General features: G+C 41.1%; 1 protein-coding gene across 4 annotated transcripts in view; it reads right to left on the minus strand.

Moving 5' to 3' along the window:
• Nucleotides 1–21,106, minus strand: part of SMAD1 (SMAD family member 1) — a 48,878-nt gene that overhangs the window by 10,475 nt on the left and 17,297 nt on the right. For all 4 annotated transcript variants that reach the window (XM_062625737.1, XM_062625736.1, XM_062625734.1 and 1 more), the window contains exons 2-4: nt 16,760–17,381; nt 3,515–3,772; nt 822–938 (exon numbers count right to left, since the gene is read on the minus strand). In XM_062625737.1, the coding sequence (XP_062481721.1) occupies nt 822–938; nt 3,515–3,772; nt 16,760–17,159 (775 nt within the window). In that variant the 5' untranslated portion in view covers nt 17,160–17,381. The remainder of the gene's footprint in view (nt 1–821; nt 939–3,514; nt 3,773–16,759; nt 17,382–21,106) is intronic.

Below are 21,106 nucleotides of genomic sequence, written 5' to 3' on the forward strand. Positions count from 1 at the left end.
AGTACCATCACTGCATGACTCAAAGATGGAACAAAAATGGGAAGATAGCATGGAACAACACAAAATACAAAAAAAAAAAAAAACAACAAAACCAAACCCACAACCCTCCAATGCTCTTATGACCAGAAGGGTAAATTGTTAAAAGCACAGCTTACTGAAGTTTGGAATTCAGGATAAAAACTTAGTAAGAAAAGGCAATTTTATAAGATTTACTGTCTCACAGATAAAAATACAGATACTCCAGCTGCCCATGTAAAATATCTCTGAGAGTTTACATAACTGACAGTATCAGCATCCATCTAATCTTTGCTTGGAGAGTTATACATGACCATATCAACTGTCATCCACAATTCAGCAGGCTTTATAGAGTATTAACTGCATTATCCCAATAAATCAATGTAATCATAACAGAGGAAGAGATTCCTTTCCTTGCACACCTGTAGTTTCAGCATCACATGCAGAAACGTGCAGCATCATAGGATTCCTTCTGTTTGGGGATTAGTGGAAGTTCCAGGTACAAAACATAAAATGACCTCGGTCATTGAATTGGTTGGGAGTAAGGAAGTAATAAGCCCCATACAGTTTACATTTTCAAAGAGTCATGTGATAGCGACTTGTCCTAAATTAATATTTACAATTTTTTATCTCCAGATTCACTGTTTCATCCCTTACAGCAACAGAAATAATTACGACTGTTTTTTAATAAAGATAAAAATTTTCATAACACACATCCAAAACTGAAACTCAGTTATTAAAAGTAAGCTCTGATAATTCTTTACTTTTAAGAAGTAAAGCAAAAGACAAGAAGGAAGTGTTTTTACCTCCTCTGTGTATGTCAGGGGGAATTGCAGGTGCCATCATGTTGGTATCCATTGGCTGGGAGGTATCGTGTGTCATCTGATCTTCCGGAGGCAGGTAAGCAGGAGGTGGTGTATCAGCTAAATATAGAAAAGACAGAGATACACGAGTCCTTCCTCTCTTTAAAGTATAGTTACATACCTACATAAACAGTTTAAGCCTGGAAACGCTTCCAGCCTGACTCAGCTATAAACTTCCACCCACCAGAAATCTGAGAAAGCAATCACAGACCTTGAATCAGGAAAGCAAAGAATTACTGTGCATATTAAGCACAACTGAAATAAAAACAAATCACTTCACCCCTGCCAAGACACAAAAGAAAGCTCAGCTGTGTTTCCAACCCACAGTTTTTGGTTGAAAGTGACATATAGACATTAAGGCGCAAAGGTCTCAGCACCAGGACAGAAGTAGATATGGTAAATGTGAACAGAAGTCAGAGCAGAAAACCTCCAGTTTGAACTTTCCTGTTGCCAAGATGTTTTCATTAGAAAAGTGTGCAAACATCCCTTATTATTGTCATTGCAAAGTGTTAGCTCTATTTCCCTACATTGGCAACAGTAGCGTTCAGGAACCCAAATTCTACAGAAGTAGCCACCCTGGTCTGGAATTTATCTGTTAGTGTCTCTTACTGGTTTTACTGACCTGTTCAGGATTGAATCACTAGCATAAAACCAGCCCATGCACAATGACTATACTCACTAACACACTGCCCTATTTGAAGCTTCCCAGACAGGTACTCAAGTTGCTCTTCAGCGGCCTATTCACTTCTGGGAAAGCTTCCCAAATGGCTTCTTAGAAGTTGCAGGAAGTTGCCAATGTCACCATTTTCCAATACACCAGAGGACACTCTCCTCCAAATCAACTGCAGAGAGGTTCATGCAAAGGGAGATTAGATTACCACTGTACTATCTCTGGCAAACAAGGCTGCTGCTCACCCCACATTAACTTCCATTACTGAGAGCATTGATGGCAAACTACCACAGCAAATAATCACATGGGCCTCCAAAACCCTGAAAATCAAATTAGCAATCAACAAAAGGCAGGAGAATCACTGCTATGTAAGCACTGGGTTTTGTAGGGTGGCAGGGGTTTTGTGTGGGATTTTTTTAGTTTTTATTTAAATCTATTAACTACTTATTGTTTAGCAGATAATCTGTTGAGAGCTTTACATCTAATGCTGGCAGGTACCTTGCTAATTCCCTTATGTGTATACTCTCAATTGGATGATGAGCAGCAGAGAAAGATGGAGATGATACCAAGGCTGCATTAAAAGCTTAACAACCTGCATTGGAGTTTAAGTCTTTTGCTTCACTAAGCCTTAAATGTTGGTGTGTGTTCAAACATACTGTTAGTGATGCACAGGCACGGAAACAAAATTGTAAGGCCACAGGCAACAAATCAGGCACTATCTAGAAAGTTTTCAAGATCTCTGGGTAACTGTGCTGCTCCTTTTTTTTGTATTTGCCAAAACTCAGCCTCCTTCCCTACTAATACAAGACTAACAATTGTACAGAGCTAAGCATCAAAGACATCAGTATCTTCACCTCCCCCCTAATTCAATTTCTTCACTGCAGCTGCTGACTTGTCTTTATGGGCATGTAGGCAGTACAGACCCTCAAAAGATCAAGAGAACTTCTACAAGCCAGTGCTCAGGAAGACCTTCTTAGAGAAGCCTTTATCTCTGCTGGATGAGCCCCAACCACACCAATCATATTAAGAAAGAAAGGAAGGAAAGGCAGCTGATTTTGCAACAACTTTTCACATTTGTTAGAAAGCCAACCCAAACTTTCCTTCCCTCCTGCCTCTGCAAATTCAGTAGTCTCCACTCACAAGAGAAAAATTTTAAAGAGAAACAACTATCAGCGGCAGACATCTAAGGATGTTAACTTCATGTAATAGGAAACAGATTTTCACAGGTCTGTCGCCTTGATTACGCACACCTTCCCTCAGCCCTCGAATAAAACATGCAAACAGAACATCAGTTAAGTATTTGTATGGCATCCTTCTCCTAGCATTTTGATAAAGAAATCTGTCTCAGACTGCTTCTGTAGTACTTTAACCCACCCACGCGCAAAGACTAAAAAAAGACAGCTTCACAGAATTTTCTATGGACATCAGTCAACAAAGAAAGATTGTTACTTCTTTGAATTTAGGAAGTAAAGCAGCCTGAAGATTTCTTTCCAGGGCCTTAAAGGCCTGGTTTTCAGTTGAAGTGTATTTGTTTCTTGAAATTACATTTATGTGAAGAACTTTTCTCAAGTAGCAACAGCATGATGTCCTTGAGAAACATCCTTCTTCAGCAGAAATAAAGCCTTGTGCCAAATTTATGATGATCTCTTTCCTAAGCAACGATTCTCTCTAGCATTACACTTCTTGTTCATTAAACACTATGTTTTGTGGGCTAAATTGTTCAACTGGCCCCCAACATTCTGAATCTCTCCCCCTGTCCCGTAAGTTTTACTGTAATGTTTTAATTGTGTCACGATATTAAAATACTTAGAAAGCACTTACTTAGTCATTATTACCTTGCATCTCTCAGCTCACTATTGAACACAACTGTTGGCTGATAATTTGCTATTATTAAACAAAAAAATCACAATACCAGAGATGGCCAACCACCTTCTTCCTTCTGAAGGAGAACCGAAGTTGACTGTACCTGGCATTTGAAAAGGACTTCCAGGGTCTGAGCTGGCTGGAGAATGTGGGTAGGTGCTGCTGCTGCTTCCAGGCGAGTTTGGATAGCTGCTATTGGGCGAGTGGGGGAACGGATGATTACTGGGTTGCTGAAAAGAGTCCGGGAAAGTAGCGTTGTGCGGCATGTGGGGCTCGTTTTGTCCCAGGTTGCGGAACTGGGCCAAGAGGCTGTGCTGAGGGTTGTACTCACTGTGCCTTGGAACCAGCACTGGAGGAAGGACTGGAAAGGGAAAAAGAGAAAAGGCACAGCATTAGACACTCAGTTCTGAAGGACTAGGTTATACAGGGGAAAAAAAACACATTCTTCCTCCTCTAGGGCATATTCACATCTGCCTTAAAAACAAGGTAGTCAAATCTAGGAGTGCTTGTCTAAGCAAGAATTCTTTTCCTTACATCCAGTTACTGCACAGCCTGAATTCATAGCAATTGTGCTAGCTACCTGGTTTGCCAGATGGGAGCTTGTTTTCACAGAAGGCCAGGGAAGAAGAGCCAAGAACAAACCACAGTTCTGCAGTCTAGTCTTATTCGCACACAGAAATGCTGGGAAGTAAGCACACTACCATGCTGACATGCAGTTCATTCTGCTGCAGTTGTGATTCTGCTAATCACGTAATGGCCTGTAACCCAAACCCTTGCTAATAAGGACACATATTTTTTCCTGAAGACAATACTAATAGGCCTTGAACTCAGGCTGGTCCCAACAGCTGTAATTTTATTTTTAACATGGACTATGTTCTTACAAGTTAGTATTAAAACAGTTATTAATTCTTCAAGTCAGTTTACAAAATGTACAATTTAAACAAAATTACGTAGTTCAAAAAACACAACTGAACAGCAATTGAGCTCCAACCATATACTACTGTGGGATCAGAGAAACACACATCAGAAACTACTAGTCTAGTCTCACCACACTCCAAAAGCCTCCTCACCAGCAGAGAAACAAAGCTCTCTCTTTAACTTGGAATATGAACATGATACCAGATACACTAAGATAAAAGAATCAGCTCTTTTTCCAGTGCCTCAGCTTCTATCCTTGAATGTTTCACAGCAAAGTCCAAGCAACTCAAAGGACTAAAATCTAGTCTTGTTATAGATTGAGATTTTGGGGAGAGGGAGATCCATGCACAAAGTAGCAGAAATGAAATAATGAAGTTACTCCTTTCCACACCTGCCTCCTTTCAGCACCTTCATTTCCCAGCTCTGTGGCTAAGGGCAACCAGAAGAAACCCCCTGGGATAGTCTGCCTTCAAGACAGGGTGCCAAAAATCCACAAAAACCTGTGGAAGCAAGCCAGGCCCCTGCCCTGTCCTCAACACATGGTGGGCACACAGAAGAGGAGCATGTATTCAGAACCATGCTATACAGACATAATCATCACTCAGATTAAGAAAGGTGTTTCCCAGACATCTGCTGCTACATCTTGCCAAAACAGCTTCTTCCAAGACAATGGGGCATCTTTACTTGTCCAAAAGCATTCAGATATTTATGTGAATGTCCTGGAGTCTGACAGTGCCAGGACACTGCTCAGTGCACCAGGCCTGAGGTCTAGATCTATGTTTAAAATGGATACAAAAAGTTGCCACATTAAACCTGCCCTTTATTCCTAAAGGAAGTCATAGATTAACAACAAAAAAGGCAGGTTTGCCTTACCCTTTTTTTTCCCAGCATATGCCTAAGAGAGAAATTAAGTCACTTGATTTTTGCCCACTAGTGGCATTAATGCATTCAAAACCTGATCCCAGAAATCTTCACTGAACATATACTGAGGGAAAAAAAAAAAACAAACAAATCCCTCACTACTGAAATTAAGGCTGCCTGTTAAAAGTCAGGAGCAGGTTTTAAAGATTTATTCTGATGTCTCATGTCTCACTTCTTAGAGCGGCTTCACTGAGATTCCAACAGATCTCAAGTATTTGAGGGAGGTGTCAGCCTAAGTGGATTTATTTAGATGTGAAAATTTTAACTAACCCCACTTTACAAGGAATATATGAAGTTTGTAATTACAACATTTTCTGAAACAAAACATCCAAACCATCTGCCATCCTACAGAAGTTCTCAATTGCAAAACACCCAAGGAGAAGCTGCACCTCCCTTGGCTGTGCAGACTGTCCCTTGCCTCCAATGTAGCCATTCATTTTTATATGTCACTGGGAAAAAAAACAGAGAAAAAATATTAAAACAAAACAAAAGTTACTCAACATTCAGGGAGGATCGCAAAACCCCTCATTCACAATGTGGGAAACGTCAAACCCAATCTCTCTGAATATTAGGATCTCTCAGACATAAGCTCATTCTGTTAAACCTCACAGTCCTTTTGCAGTGAGGCTAAGCCCTATTTAACTGTCATAGTCAACATTTGCTGGGCTAATAAATTACCAGTGAAAAAAGTAACAATGAGATCATGTGTTAAAAAGTATTTTCCCTTTCCTGCTTTTATGATTCTTCCTTACTTTTCCAAGCATTAAAAACACAGCTTTCCTATCTCTTCCTTTCCTGTGGATGAAGGTCAAACCATTACTTTGCTGAAGTTAATTTGTGCAGAAAGTACATCACCTACCTTTCCCACCCCCTACCTCACATTAAACAATGACACATATGACATCACAGGAAGCCACACAATTTATAGCATTTTAAAATAGCAGAACAGGATATCTTCTGTATGTTTTCTGTAATTAAAATAAAGCAGTGCCAAATTTTCCCATGGTATATACACATATTTTCTCCTGTTGAGCAGAATCACTGGTGACATTTAGAAGGACTCAAAATTAGAACAAGTCTCTTCCCAGCTCTCCTTCACACATACCTACACTTCTTCTCCAACTACCTCAAATGTTTAAATGCCAACTTCAAAATGCACATGGAAAGGGTGGAAAGGGAAGAGGGGAAGAATACAACTGTTACTGATACACCACAGTCTCAAAAACACCATTGCATAATTTACTTTGAGAGCTGCCCCTAATTCACACCCTCCCTCTGTATACAACCTTAAATGAGGAGCAATAGCCCTGAAAGGCCAAGTCAGGTAAAACAGAGACTACAGCACTCTAGTTCAAGACAGTCACTTGCTACAGTAACCTGATCTCCCTGCAGCTCTCAGGCTTCTTCGCAGGCTAGGTGCTCCTACTGGAGTCACAGAAGGATTAATGTGAATCCTGCTCACTCAGGAGTGAAGACATGAGCACGGACTGGGACCTTATCAAGTATGGAAGGATGCCAGGAGTTCAAAACCTAACCGGGGATACATACCCTTCTTACTCCCCACTCCCCTGTGTAAGGCGCTGAGCTTCTGGTCAGGCTGTAGACCTCAACCATATGGAATAACAAATTACTGAGGCTCAGTTCAGCAGGGGAGAAGGCTGATCTCTGCTGCAGTTGCCAGCTCCAGGAAGAGGTATAATTGAAGTGGAGAAAGCATGCGAGAGTTATACTGTGCTAAGCCAACACACCTGTTGCTATAGAATAATCAAGCCACACACATCTTTGTTGTGTTGATCTCTGCAGGGTGCTGCCCTAACAGTTTGCAGACAGAATTTTCCCTTCCTCTTTACCTTCTTCAACGGAACAGAACACGGATATCAAAAAAAAAGACAGTAAGATCTGTTCTTAAAGATAATTGTTTCTATATTCAGTAGGGATGCATATATTTAAGGGAAACATACTATCGAATACACCATTTGCTTAAAAAGCTCCAGCAACAGATTTGCAAATTCAACCTCATTAGAATGGTGAAAACCAGTTAATGGAATAGAACTACAAGTCATCAGACACCTTGATTTCTGTACTCTCAAACACCAGATTTAAAGGTTTTATGGGCTATACCATGGCTAAATTTTGCTCCAAGATTTTGTGTCAATGTGGACCTGGAGTTGAGAGTTAATATGTGATTACCAGCAGTAATATTACTAGTACTGAAGAGGAAGATAAACCACCTGGAACATAAGCTGCCTGGATGGGTATGTCTGTGGAACTCTAGCTACGAAGAAATCCTGCATCTATCAAGACAGCCTGGGAACTGGGCAGCTTGTTTTTACCATGCAAATAATACCCAGAGTATGCCAGCACCAAGCAAGTGCAGCTGTATTCAAGAAATTACAGCTACAGGGCAACTTCACCCACAGGGCTATTCCATCTAAGAGCCAAGAATGCCAAAAATATAGACGATAGATCTAAGACAATCTGACTGTTCAGATAAATGTTCCAACTAACCACACCAAGAAAGAAGTGCTTTTATGAAAATGTAATTGTGGCCTTTGAAGAAAACTACTGATCTCTGCTCTTTTTAATCTCTTAGCACATCATGCTGTTCTTCAGAAAACTAACAGGTGTGCTGTCCTAGAGTGAAGATTTTTTTTTTGTTCTGTTTTCACATTCCAGAGATAATTTTAGAAATAAATTAGAAAGTCTGCAATTTATTATTATAACTTTTTAAGTTTCTCTATTAAAACAAAACCTGAACTCCACACCTAATCCAAGCCGAAGGACCTACTGTACTTTCAAAGTAGCATATTTTCTACACAGATGCAGAAGCCCAGATGACAGCTAGTTTCCCTTGAGGGCTCATTTTTGTTCCCCCTTTGCATGTTACATGAAGATTTGCAAAGGTACATCTGTCTGCACATCTGGCAATTGAAAGACCAAGTAATGAAATACACCAAGGGGCCACATACATAAGAAAGCAGACTTTGATCACCTTTCATTGCTGAAGTAGATTCCATTTCTTCTGTGAGCTTTACAAAATAAAAGAAAGAAAAAGATAAGCAATTGCTGCTGCACTTTCTGCTCTTAAAAATCATGACAACTTGGTCGAAGTATGTTTGTAGAAGTGTTTATACAAGCTTCTTATCACAACAGGGCCCTCAGCCCTAGTGAAGACCTGAGGTCACTACTGTTAGACAGCATGCTTTAATTTCCTAGCACCATATAGCTGTGTTTTCATATGAATCTATGCAAAGCCACTTCTGTTTTAGTAGGAAAATAGAACTGTGTGTTGGGAAGGAGGAAAATCCTCACACACCAGTCTGTGCTACCTTGAAATGGGTACAAAAACACGCACGGGGGAGAAGCTTGAGGATTGCACTCCACACTAGATACAAAATACTGCGAAAATGAAGTAGTAAGAAAAATGAAGTGTTAGTAGGAGAAAGGGAAACAAAACACAGCAGCAGTTAACCTAATGAATTTCATCCCTCTGAAAGACAGCTTATTTTCCTGGCTTTGAGGCCACAACAGCTGAAGTGGGCTGTGGCATCCTGGTGAGCAGCCCAGTCCCACAGTGGGAACAGAACAAGTACCACCGTATGCTCAGCTCAGCACGCTTAGTTTTGCTCTCTGCCTGCAGCAGAGAGTCACCAAAGCATGCTGACTGAAATGGGACTTTCAACATCTTGCTTGTAAACAAGAAAGCGCCAAGTAGAAAGAAAAGTTTTGATGTCATTAGGTTTTCCCCATGCTGCCTAAAACAAGACCTGGCAAAATTAAGTATTATTTCACCAGAGGACAAGTTCTCACATACAAAGACATTTACATGGCTATACTTAGGATAGAGTTTACTCTTGGTTAAAAAAAAAGATTAATAGTGTTCTGGCAAAAGCAGTCTCTGAGGATCTAACTACTTTAGGTTGTTCCAATACCACCTGGCTTAAGCAAGGCTGTGCTACTGACTGTGGTAGCACAACTTTGCTTTACTGTTCTCTCAAAAAGGCAGAAATGCCAGCCTTTTGAACTTTTGCTCCAAACCTATGTTCTAATAATTGCCAGTGAAAAGGCTCAATAATAGCTATTCAGCAGCCTGTTCTGGGTAACAAACATGCCAGACTTCCTTTTCCAGGAGAAAGCTGAAAACTCTCTTGTTTTCTCAACTCTTTATTTTACAGTTTCAATAGACCCCATGGCTTGATTTGTCATTTCACATAGTTACCACTGAAGACTGCACTTAAAAAGACAAAACAGTTGTTGCTTTTTACTGACTTTACTTTTACATCAGACATCTGGTCTAAATGCACTTGGCAAGTAATATTAGTACATTTCCTGCATTACAATATTCAGCTAACATTAGATTTTATTTGCAGATGCTCTGATAAGCTAATATTTTGATTAAACTGACATTTGTCAAGGCAAATTTCAGAATTTAGTACTAATTGTATGCACAAAAGGAGTTCTTGTAAGCAGATCTGGGGGAGAAGCAGTCCTGATACAGGAAGAAGTTACAGTGATATTGTATGTTAACTTCGACATTTACACAGATCAGGGTTCAAATTACCTGTATGAAAGTCATGGTCACTATCCTACCAAGTAGGTTAAAACTTGGAAGTCTGGTCTTTTAGTCAGAAGAAACTTCTGAATCTGATTCATTTTAAAGAAAAAAAAAAAGACACAAACATATCCTTCTTGACAACTTTTATTCCTTTATTGCAGCTCATTTTTCTGACATGGGGTGAGGTTAGACAAGAAAACCCTGCTGTTAAGACTATTCCCTCCTTTCTGCCTCCTGATTTCAAATCCTGCTTCCCATGTCACCACCCATAGTTCCGGTAGAAAATTTTAGAACTGAATCCTGCAAAAGTGAAGAGAAGAAAGTTTTACCCTGCTTGCCAAGCACACTGACAGTTGCTTGCTATTTTGGGAAACCGCCCTGTAATTGTGCCCACCTGTTGTAGCATGCTATTTTTAAAGTTACACCAAGCAGCCTTACACAGCAATACAGCAAAACTCAGGCGCAGCCTGCAGAGGTGCACAAATCCTGCTGTTCCCATGAGGGAACAAGGATTTTTCTAACTGCGTTCTACATATTAACTCCAAAGGGATGCCCCTCCCTTACATCCCCCACAGCACCTTCTTCTTTGCCTTTGGTCTCCTGGCCATTCTCTCTCCAATGCCTGGCACTGATGCCATTATCCTCCATCAGGCCTGGTGCTGACAGGAGCTGCTCCACTGGGCTCCCTCTGGCCTGGGCCATCAAAGCTCTTCCATCTTGCTGGAAGTGGCATGGAGGCTCTCATGTCGAGCCCTGGTTTCCCAGGTGCTGGGTGGTGGGAGACAGCAAGCAAGTGCCAGGACCCCAAAGAGCTCAGCCAGACAAGCTTGCAGACCCAAAGGGACTTGCTTCTTACTCCCAATTTTTCTCTCTTGGTTCCAAATTTGATCTGGACAGACTCAATCTGACAGTCCCAGGAGCCACATTTGAACCCTGCTGTTTGCAGGTGTGAGCAATCTGAGAGGTGACTTGCTGCAACAGGCTGAGTCAGGTTGGAAGCACAGAGGGAGTATGCCATGACAGGTTTTAAAGATCCTCTTCTCATTTCTTGATCCAAGTCAAGAACTAGCTTAGGAATATCCTTTTTTTATGCAGTGATCCTAGGACAATTGAATACAGGCAGATAAAGCAGACTAACTCATTCCGTTTTTCTGTAAAGTACTGAAAAAAAGAGAACTCAAAAGCATGACCAGACCAATATACACAAACAGAAATCTGTTTATTTCAAATAGCATTAAAAAGGTCCTTTAAACATGCCTTATTTTTCTTGCACTGAGGACCACAGCTGCAACACTGTACAGTGGAGCATTCAAGGAACATTTACTTCCAGGACCACATGAGTCTAAACCTGCCTTACCCAGGATTTCCACCATTTCAAGTTTCTTTCTGCACCCCTGGTGCCTGCAGTAAGTGTGCAGCCTCATGGAGTCTTGCTTAGAGCAAACAGCAGAGGAGATCAAAGACAAATATGAAAACAATCAGGTTAAAGTCACAGGCAAGTAGTCCACACCGGGAGCAAAAAACAGCATGACACCTACCGCTCCTGCAGAGCCTGGGGACCTGGCCTCTTCTTGTGGCAAAAAACAGCTGTACATAAGGTAAAACATTCCTTGCCAACAACAAGCTTGCTGGAGCACATGTCCACTTTGAATTCTTGGTTATAATGTAAAGGAACATCATGACCTTTAAGCAGAACTGACAATTCAACTGTATTTGCCTGTGTCATGAAAAAGCAACTGCTGCTCATTGCCTGACTGGGGTGGAACACGGTCACCATCGGCTTCATAAAGCCCCATGATGTAGAGCAGACTGCAGCCAGCCTTCCCAAAGAGGAGATGCTTAACAGAAGAAAACATCCAACCTTATTTATCTATACTTTACTGGTAATTGCAAAAACACCTGAACCACTGTAGTTATCTTCTACCTCCAAGTGTCTGTGCTGACAGGCTGATCCATGGAACTAGAATATTTCAGAGGACAGACTGGCTGCTTCTAGACTGACTGGTTTTAGTACCCCCAGCACTGCATCTTGCAAGCACAGCAGACCATCAGAGGCACCTCCAGAAATGAATACTGAAAAGTTAACAACTGCATTTCCCAAGGGAGGTTTAAGCTCACTCAGATCAATGAACACAGTTTCTTCCCAAGCCTGACCCCTGAGGAGGCATCAGCAGATTCTGGACACTCTGAAGAGACATCATGCAGCTGTGCGGCAGCATGTAAGGGTTTACATAAACACTCTGCACCTTCAACTACTTCCACATATAAAGCACAGAAGTGAAATTAATTCCTCTTTTTCCTCCTTTGTTACGTATTATAAACTCAAATCCTCTTTAGCCTCCTAGGAGGCTGATGAGCAAGATGCAAATGAACACAATTCTGCACCAGATGGACCCAACAGCTAGTGTTCACTAGTATTTTAATAAACTGAAATATTCAGTTTCTTCATCTTCCGTCCTTCCTGTTAGCTAAGGCAAAAGAACTTAACTACGTCCCCTAAAGTCACATTATAGGTCTGATTTATTTTTACATCTTTAATAGCAGTGTCAATTTAAGCACCTTTCATCTTCCACGCTCCCTATCCCATTCCTTTTGTTCTGCTGTTAGAGCAAACAGGATCAAGATTTAAAAGACAAATCCCATTCTGCCCCCCTAAATTCTGGATGACATCTTTCACCTGATCCTATTGACATAACTGAGGAGAGAGGCAAGTGACAGAGGCTGTTTCTCCACAGAAACCAAAGGAATAAAAGAAGGGAAGGGAGTATCCCAGGAAGAACTTCCAAGTGTCATTTCACACGTTCGCCAGCAAAACCTGAGAGATTATTTGGGGCATTTTTTGAGAGATGAAGAACATCGTGTTCACTTTTTTCTCACACTCCCTACCTACACTCTACACCTAATTATTTGTCAAGTCTTGATCATGCTTAAGGATAGTCCCAAGCCAGGTATGACCCTGAATTCCAGATATCTCAAAACAAAAGTAAAAAACACTGAGGAGAAAACGCAGATTCAGCCAAGTGAGCACACCAGTTAGGCTGAGCGTGCCAGTTTATAAAAGGCATCAAATTTAGACCCTGCCCTCCTTAATTAAAAGCTTTGCTTTGCCTTGCCAAAGGAGAAATTTGACAGCCATTAACTACCCTGCACCAGAAATAATTTTGCACACAAGAGACATATGAAACAGCACCAGTGAGCTACCATAACACACCTCAAGGAAATACTTCTTCCCGAGAGTCAAGTACAAGGTTGTATTCCCATCCCCAGCAACAAAGCAGCCTCTACTTTCTCCTCACATTTTCCATTACCTCCACTCCTCCCCACATCATCCGCAGGGCTGTGTTAGTACTGATGTTCCCCCAGTCACACAGCAAGCCCCTGCGCTGCTCTGATCATCCTGGAAGACAACACAGCCAGGGAGGGAAAAAGTGACTTTGAGCCGGTTCAGCAAAGGCCACACAAATAGCTGTGCTGGCACAACACAGTGAGCAGGAGCTGTTTATGCACCCAGTTATGGACCAGGTCTTTATCGCCTGGGGGGCTTGCTGATACCAAGCTGACCATGACAGGAAAGCCACCCTTCCTCGCCTTCACCCCATGCCCCCATGTTGCCTTGCCCCAACTGACCCCACAGAGAGTGAGCCAAGGGCACCAAGCTTGCCAAGCTAACCGTGACAAAATGCAGTTTTCTGTTTAGTTTTCTTGATCTGCAGGATCAGATAGGCATCCATGCCTGCACAGAACCTCCAGGTCAGGTTAGGCATTCATATGTACCACCACACCTTACCCTGCCAGATGCCACATCCCCCTTTGCACAGATGCAGCAGCACAGCCTGTGCTCAGGGACACTGGGAGGCTCCCTATTTGAGACTGCTGATAGTTTTCCACCTCCTTTGACTGTTTACAACCGGTTCCTATCTACCCTACTAACAGAAAAATCTCCTGTTTGCATTCAGGTTTAGATTTGCAGCTTGCAGACACCACAGCATGCCAATTCTCGTGTTTTCCAAGCTTATCTTCAAGTTGAACAGCAAGGATGAATTAAAGTATAAAGATAGAAAATCCATGCATCCCTCTGGCACAAGGAGAAAAAGTGATGCGTCCATAGCACTAACTTCCAAACACAGAGCTTTACCTGATTTTATGAATTTGAGGATTTACTGCTAATCTGTTCCTCAAAACTTACACAACACTGAAACAAACCACACACAACCAGAAGAGTTAACATAGATGCCACCCAATGCATGCACTGTACGCTTCAGTTCTCCAGTAACTGGATCTGCACAAAGGAGTTTTAAATACAGACCACACTATCAGACCAGAATTTCATGATGTACCTTGCACACAAAATGTGCATCATATGCAATATGAGCTTCAATTTTATTTTGTCAAGAGACAGTACATTTCAAACCCTCCTGTGATGATGGCCTTGGAAATGCAAACCTTGATATCTGCTCGTGCCCATACACTGCTGGAAACAGTGGCTCATGCATGAATTCCCACTACCCATTAATCTCAAAGTGTAAGCACTTATGCAGCAATAATGGTGTTTTAATGTCCTGGCAAAAATGGGAAAAAATGGTTAGCAGAATTTGGGAGTGACTGTCAGGAAATGAAGATAAAGATGACATTTGGAGGACAGCAAGGACAGGGAAGGGGCAGGAAAAGAAGTCATAAAGGTATGAAGCACAGCTCTCCAAGCCAAACAGGAGTTCAGCTACCACCGTTTTCCAAAAGCCATGCTTTCCCACCATCCCCATGTAGTATCCTCCCAAACAACAGCAGGCCTGTGGATGACTAAATATATACCCTTCTTCCTTTACACAGCCAGCCAGAGAACTCAGTAAAGCCACAATGGGCTTCAACCCCACTCTCACTCACACAAGCTGTTTATAAAGTTCAAGACATAACTTCATCATGCATGTAACACTGTACCTCCAGACCTGGATTTAACAGGGCACCTCAGCAGAAGTCAACAGTAGCTCTTGGTCAGCAGCTACCTCCAGGATATTTTAAGTGGTTAAAGCAACACATTTAGCTTGTGGAAGACTGAATACTTCTGCCAGCTCTGTCAAACTGACTATAACCAGCATGCTTACAGGAAAACTGCCCAGCTGCCCTTTAGGCAACATATCTAGCTTTTCTGGAAGAAGGGTGTTTCTCTGGACAAAACAGAAAGCATTTTATTTCTACCATCTCCAACTTCAGTTACTGGTTTAGAATTTTTTTTTCCCCAACAAAAATTCTGTAGCTACATGAATGTAGAGATTTTTATCTCATCCAAAAACAATTAAAGAGCAACCCAGAATTTAAGCTTACAGTTAATAACTTTTGCTTCATTTCCCAAACACAAAATTCGTAAGATGACTTAACATGCAAACCCCAGCTTTCTAACCACTTAAGCTACTTAGCAGCACTCAGCTAAAATGCGTATTTCAGCCATCTTTTGAAAACTTTAATCTATTTTTATTTTACATATCTTATTAAAATGACAACAGGTTTACAAATACCTATTTTTAAATATGGTATAGATGGTTCAAATGAGAATGTTCTGAAACTGAGTAATTGTTTTCAAGATTACAGCAAAATGAGTTAGACCATGCCATTTGACATTACAATAACAAAGCCCAACTGTTGCTCAATCTGACAGGAATAAATCTCTTTCAGGAATTTTAATTTTCAATATTTTGGAACACTGAATGTAAACAACTAGCACAGAGATATGCAAACAGCCAGCAGTAAAAGGACATAACTATTCTACTATCCTACTTCTGCCTAACATTGAATTGTTAGGAATTTTAACCTTTTTTTATTTTAAACTTTTTAAGAACTGTTTTTCCAGTGCAGAGTTCCTTTGTTCAAGCTTCTGCTGCATAAATACATACATTATGGGTATTCTGCAATTCACATGCTTTCCAAGTTAATACTAACACACCAAAGCGAAATATTTAACATCTCGATATGCATTATTTGTTGTAGATCCAAGACAAATGCAATGTCCATCCCCAGAAAAACAACCTTGCAACAACCTGATTTTCAGTGTAGTTCTCAAAGTGTCCATGCGAGTCTGGAGAGGCAGCTTTGCAGTTTATGGAATGCCTAATGCATTTAAAGCAGGGAAGTCCACCCATGCCTGCACTGCATTTCTGCAGATGTCCCTGTACAACCTCAGTAGCTGGAAACTAGTGTAGATGTGTCCAAGCACATTTCATCTTAGTCCCTGGGAGTAAGTATTCCCTGATAACAAACTTGCATAAGTTTAGCACAGATTTATCAAAAAGAGATTTGGCCTTTTAAGAGGAGACAGCGAGAATGGGTTACAACTTGAAAAAGTGGGTAACAGATAAACAAACTGTGCTTACAGAAAGGCTGATGGTAGAACTTCACATACAATGAAACACTGCTATCAAAGCTTTAAACTGATGGAATTATATTCTGCTGTCTAAAATTACAGTCTTTTCAAAAGGACAAAATTGGGACATCCTAAAGACAATATTTTCTTCAGGGGTCTGAAGAAACAGAAGTGACTGAAGATAACAGTAATTTGGAAATAATACCACTACTGCAATATGTTAGAATGGCTTTCATGCACAGAATGCATTAATCCTTTACATTAGCTTGCAGTGTTTTATACAGATTGGTCCGCACAGTAAAAACCAAACTAATTGAGGGATAGTGGTCACCAACAAAACCAGGTGATACCAAGCCTAGCAGCCTAAGGCATATATTAAGACTATGCCTCTGTACAGTGATAAAACATTTACACAAGTGAAGCATTTGCCACGTGAAACAGAGAACTGCTTATTAATGCTTACATCCAGATAAACTGCAGAGGAAGAATCTGACATGTGCAAACAACCACTTCTGCTTATTTAAGATGGCAGTCACAGGATTAATTGCCATACTTTGCATTGTTCAGATAAGGTGTAAAGGTACAGACAAGGAAGAACTTACCAGGACTCTCTACCCGCTTGTAGTGGTAGGGATTGATGCAAACCTCCTTCTGTTTTGAACCAAAGGGAAATTCGCAGCATTCCAGTGGTTTCAGTTCATGATGGCTTTGAAGGTCCGGCCAGCGCCACACTCTACAGTAAATTACATGTGGTAGCCCTTTTCGGTGCGAAACCTGAAGCCTACCATCCAAGGAACGAGGAATTGTGACACAGTTGCTGGGCTGACCAGGACAGCTTAATGCTTTTTCCAGTTCCTCCATAGCACCTTTTTTCTTCTTCAGTTTTTTCACTAATGCATCAACAGCCTTTTCTGCCCATTTTTCTTCTTCATCCCCCTGCTTCCATCCCAACAGCCTCTTCACTGCTGGGCTGGTGAAGGAGAATAAACTTGTCACATTCATGGTGACCCCACTGTGATGGTACCACAGAACCAAGCAGCAGATTCTCCTGTTCTTCCACCACCACTAGGGTACAGCAGATTGTGTCAGTAGTTAAAAGCAGCCTGTATGAAATAATTCTGGTCCTTCCCCCTTTTCAGTCCTCCAGTCCCAGGAAGGCGGGGCTGACATCCCCCCTTGACAGGCACAACCTCCTCATGACTCTAAACCCTTCTGGCAAACAACCTACAGGAGAATATCAGAGGGATAGAAAAAATACTAAATTAACATAACAACAATTAAAACATCCACCACCCACCCACAAAAGTGACCAAAACCAACCAACAAAAAAAAAAAAAAAGGGGGTTGACAGCCTCCAGAACTGTACTCAAGTCACACCTGATGAAGACCTTTAAGCCACAGGGCCTGTTGCTGAACCCTGTATATCCTTCTCCCCAGGTCACCCTGGATTTTTGTGCCAGGCAGCAAGAGGGAGAGCAACTGCATTTGCCAACTTCGAACAATACTTCTGCTTGATGTCTGAGCATGGCCTCAGTTAGTACCACAAAAGGCATGATAAAAAAAAGCTAAAACACAAGAAGACATGGCTATGTTTCCACACATACTCCACAAAAGGGCACAGAATAGTTAGGGTTGGAAGGGACCTCTGGAGATCATCTAGTCCTATATTAGAAATGCAGTTCGCATTAAACCAAGCTCCTCAGATTTCATCTTTCACTGTTCAGTGTGAAGGGCACTCACGTCTACCAATTACCTGTTGTGACCTTAAAGAGCAAAATGTCCCAAGGAACCTGTGCAAGATCACTGGTGCTTTACTTATTTATTTTATATATATATACCATATATATATAAATACCAGTGATGCATCTTAAAAATCACTGCACCAGACTTGCACATACTACGATCTGAAACAAAACCAGTTGAGCTCAAAGCAGTTGACTTGCTTTGAGGAACAAACCAAAAGGAAGAAAAAAAACTAGAAAGTTCTTCACCCTCACTCATCTCACATAAGAAAGAAAACTACACTTTCTCATCACACTAAAAATCCCTCACATAGCTCATAAGCAGACTGTGAGGGAAAGATACCATGAACTTTTACTGATTACATCCTGACCCTTCCCACTGCAAGCTGAGCACATTGCCTGCCCAGTGCACTCACGGACATATGAAAGAGTGGGAAGGACAAGGAAGTCCTGATAAGAAGATTTCAGGCAGCACAGTGGTCCTCGACTTGGGAAACATGAAATGGAATGCAGCAATGGGTGAAGAAGGAGAGGAACACCACGTATGAAGAAGTCCCTGTTGTGAGCAGCAAATTTCACACTTGTCCAGGCTGGGATCAGCCAAAAGGCTCTGCCAAGGGAAGCAAGAGAGACCCTGCACTGTCAGGGAGGAGAAAATGAGACAAAGAGCACTAACCCACCAATTTTCAAACAGAGCATGAAGACAGACAGGAAACGCATCCTGGACTGGATACCAACAGGTTGCAGAGGAAGGGAGAAGGGGAAAAGGATATGAATGTTTTCGTTGCCATCAGAAAGACACAAAAACCCCTAAACAACCAGCAACCTACACACACACAGAGAATAGGAGGCAGCACACCCACATCAGACACAATTCCATAGTAATACTAAGAAAAGATTGCTGCTCTTAAAATCATGTTATTTCACACAAAATGTACAGGTTCCACACACAAAAGTTAGAAATTCCAGTGGTGTATCGTGAAGAAATCAAGCCGAGCTTTCTACTTCACATTTATTCAAATTAAACAAAAAAAAATATTTAAGAGACTTGAATTGATTGAAGTTCTAATCAAAAAGGAAGTATGAAGTATAAATCTTGATCCAAACTTCTGTCAACATTAACAATGACTGCAGACATGGTTCTACCTAGGCCTGACCCATTTTCACCAAACTACTTTAAAAATAAGTGGCCAACCTACTTGCCTGTCTAGTAAGACTGTGCTTATACTAGCCTGAAAATGCAACCCTAACATGAGCTAGTAGCACACAAACTCAGCAAAGACTAAGATGACATTCAGCTGCAGCCCTGAGTAGTCAGGCTGTAGGAACAGATTTTCCAAAGTTTTTGGATCAAATCCCCCCAACATACACACATCACACTCCCAAATTCATAAAACTATTTCACCATCACAATCAAAGGTATTATCTTAACAGCTGGCATCTGTCGCAACAACCATGGCAAGAAATCCAATAGGAGCAGAAGGAGCAGTATTAGGTACTGTGGATATGCTTGGAAGTAATGCAGCTCAGCAGGACCTAGCTGGCCACAGGCCTCCAGCTCAGGGACTCCTGCTGAAGTCCTGCCTGCCTGAACAAAATCTAAGCACACTGCAAACCCTGAACAAGCCACAAGATAAAGTAAAAGGGGAGAAAACCCACAGGCTACTGTACACTCCACACACTAAACTCCAATACCAGCATTAAGCTAAAAAAGTTTAAAAGGCAGTGTAGGTGGAGTTTTTCATTTCCAAGAAGCAGAGAGCACATCCAGAGGGCTGAGCTCTTGCCAGTACATTCCGTTTCCCTTTCTGTCACTCTTGGTTTTTGCAGGGCATCATTTCCTGTATTAACTTTTGCACAAAGTGGTCTTATCAGCTAGAAGTGCAAAATAAAGATTAAACCACAAGTCAGCAGATGACACAGCCTGCATGCTTCTTCCCCAAATATGTTGTGCCCTTCTGGAAGAGTGGGAGTTAGTATTTCCAGTAACTGAAGGACCACCAGCCCTTGAAGGGTATGTTTATTCACAAGGTATGGGTGAAACAGAAGCCTAAACCAAGTGACAGGACACCCCCCAAACGGCAGCCTGGAGTCAGTTTAAAGGAAATCGAGTTGTTACCCACTTATCTGCCACTCTTTACATATCAAAACCCATGCACTTTTTATTACATGTTCTGTCTGGTGATAGATGAGTTGAAATCAATAAATTTATTTTAAATGCCAATGTTGCTTTATTTGTCTTCCTTCACTGCTGCCGTCTCTTGTGTAGTCTTTGGACTACATACAAACCTGTACGAAGCCTGTGAGAAGCTAATAAAAAAAAAAAAAAAGAAAAAAAGGTGAGCATTACAGATATAGCTGTTTTGCCAGCCTTGTATTTAAACAAATGCATTTAGGCAAAATGTCATGGAATGTTCTATTTTTCTAGCCCTGAAAGAAGGGATAGTTAATTCTGTCAGCAATACTAAGCAGACAGTAAAATATTCAAAGAGAATGTTTTCAAATTCCCAAAGGAGAGCCCATAGGAAACTGTCTCACTTTGCATAAATGACTGCTTTTGGTGGGTGGAGAAAGGGTTAGGACAATTAGATGATCCTCTCCTGGAGGATGGGAAGTGAAACAAATCCTAGCCCAAGTTTCAGGCAAACAAGAAGCAGTTCTAACTTTTCTACTAATTTCATTGTTTGTATTACAGGCTCAGTGATGCAGGCAAAAAGTATCCTTTTAAATATTTTTAATATACACTCAGCAGTTTGACGTAAGTGGCAGGAACCACAGTGAAGAGAATCTACATAACTGTAAGAGAGAAAACTGCCTAGCCTTTGACTACAGTATAAAAATTTAATTTATCTTACTTATTCAATGTACCTCTTCCTAGAGTCCATTATTTACTGACAATATAAAGGAAAAACAAGCAGAGAGATTTTTAATTTGCTTCTCAAAAATATTTAGTAACTTACCTTCTCTGAAAGACACATCTTTTCAGCAACTCATGTACTCAGTACAGTATTTAGAGCTTTTTTTTACAAACAGAAAAAAAAGATCAGATTTTGGCATAGAAGCCAGGGAGCTGTCACTTTACTCCTGCAAGAATGATTTCTATGTCTTACTAAGCACACAGTCTAAGCAGCTGTAATGCTAGAATGTGTTACAAAGCTTGTGCACTAACTTCCTCTGACTCTCTATTCTCTAGAGCAAACAGCAAAA

Source organism: Pezoporus occidentalis, unplaced genomic scaffold (assembly GCF_034315485.1).
Source record: "Pezoporus occidentalis ecotype Australia unplaced genomic scaffold, CSIRO_AGI_Poc_V1 ctg281, whole genome shotgun sequence".
NCBI lineage: Eukaryota > Metazoa > Chordata > Aves > Psittaciformes > Psittacidae > Pezoporus > Pezoporus occidentalis.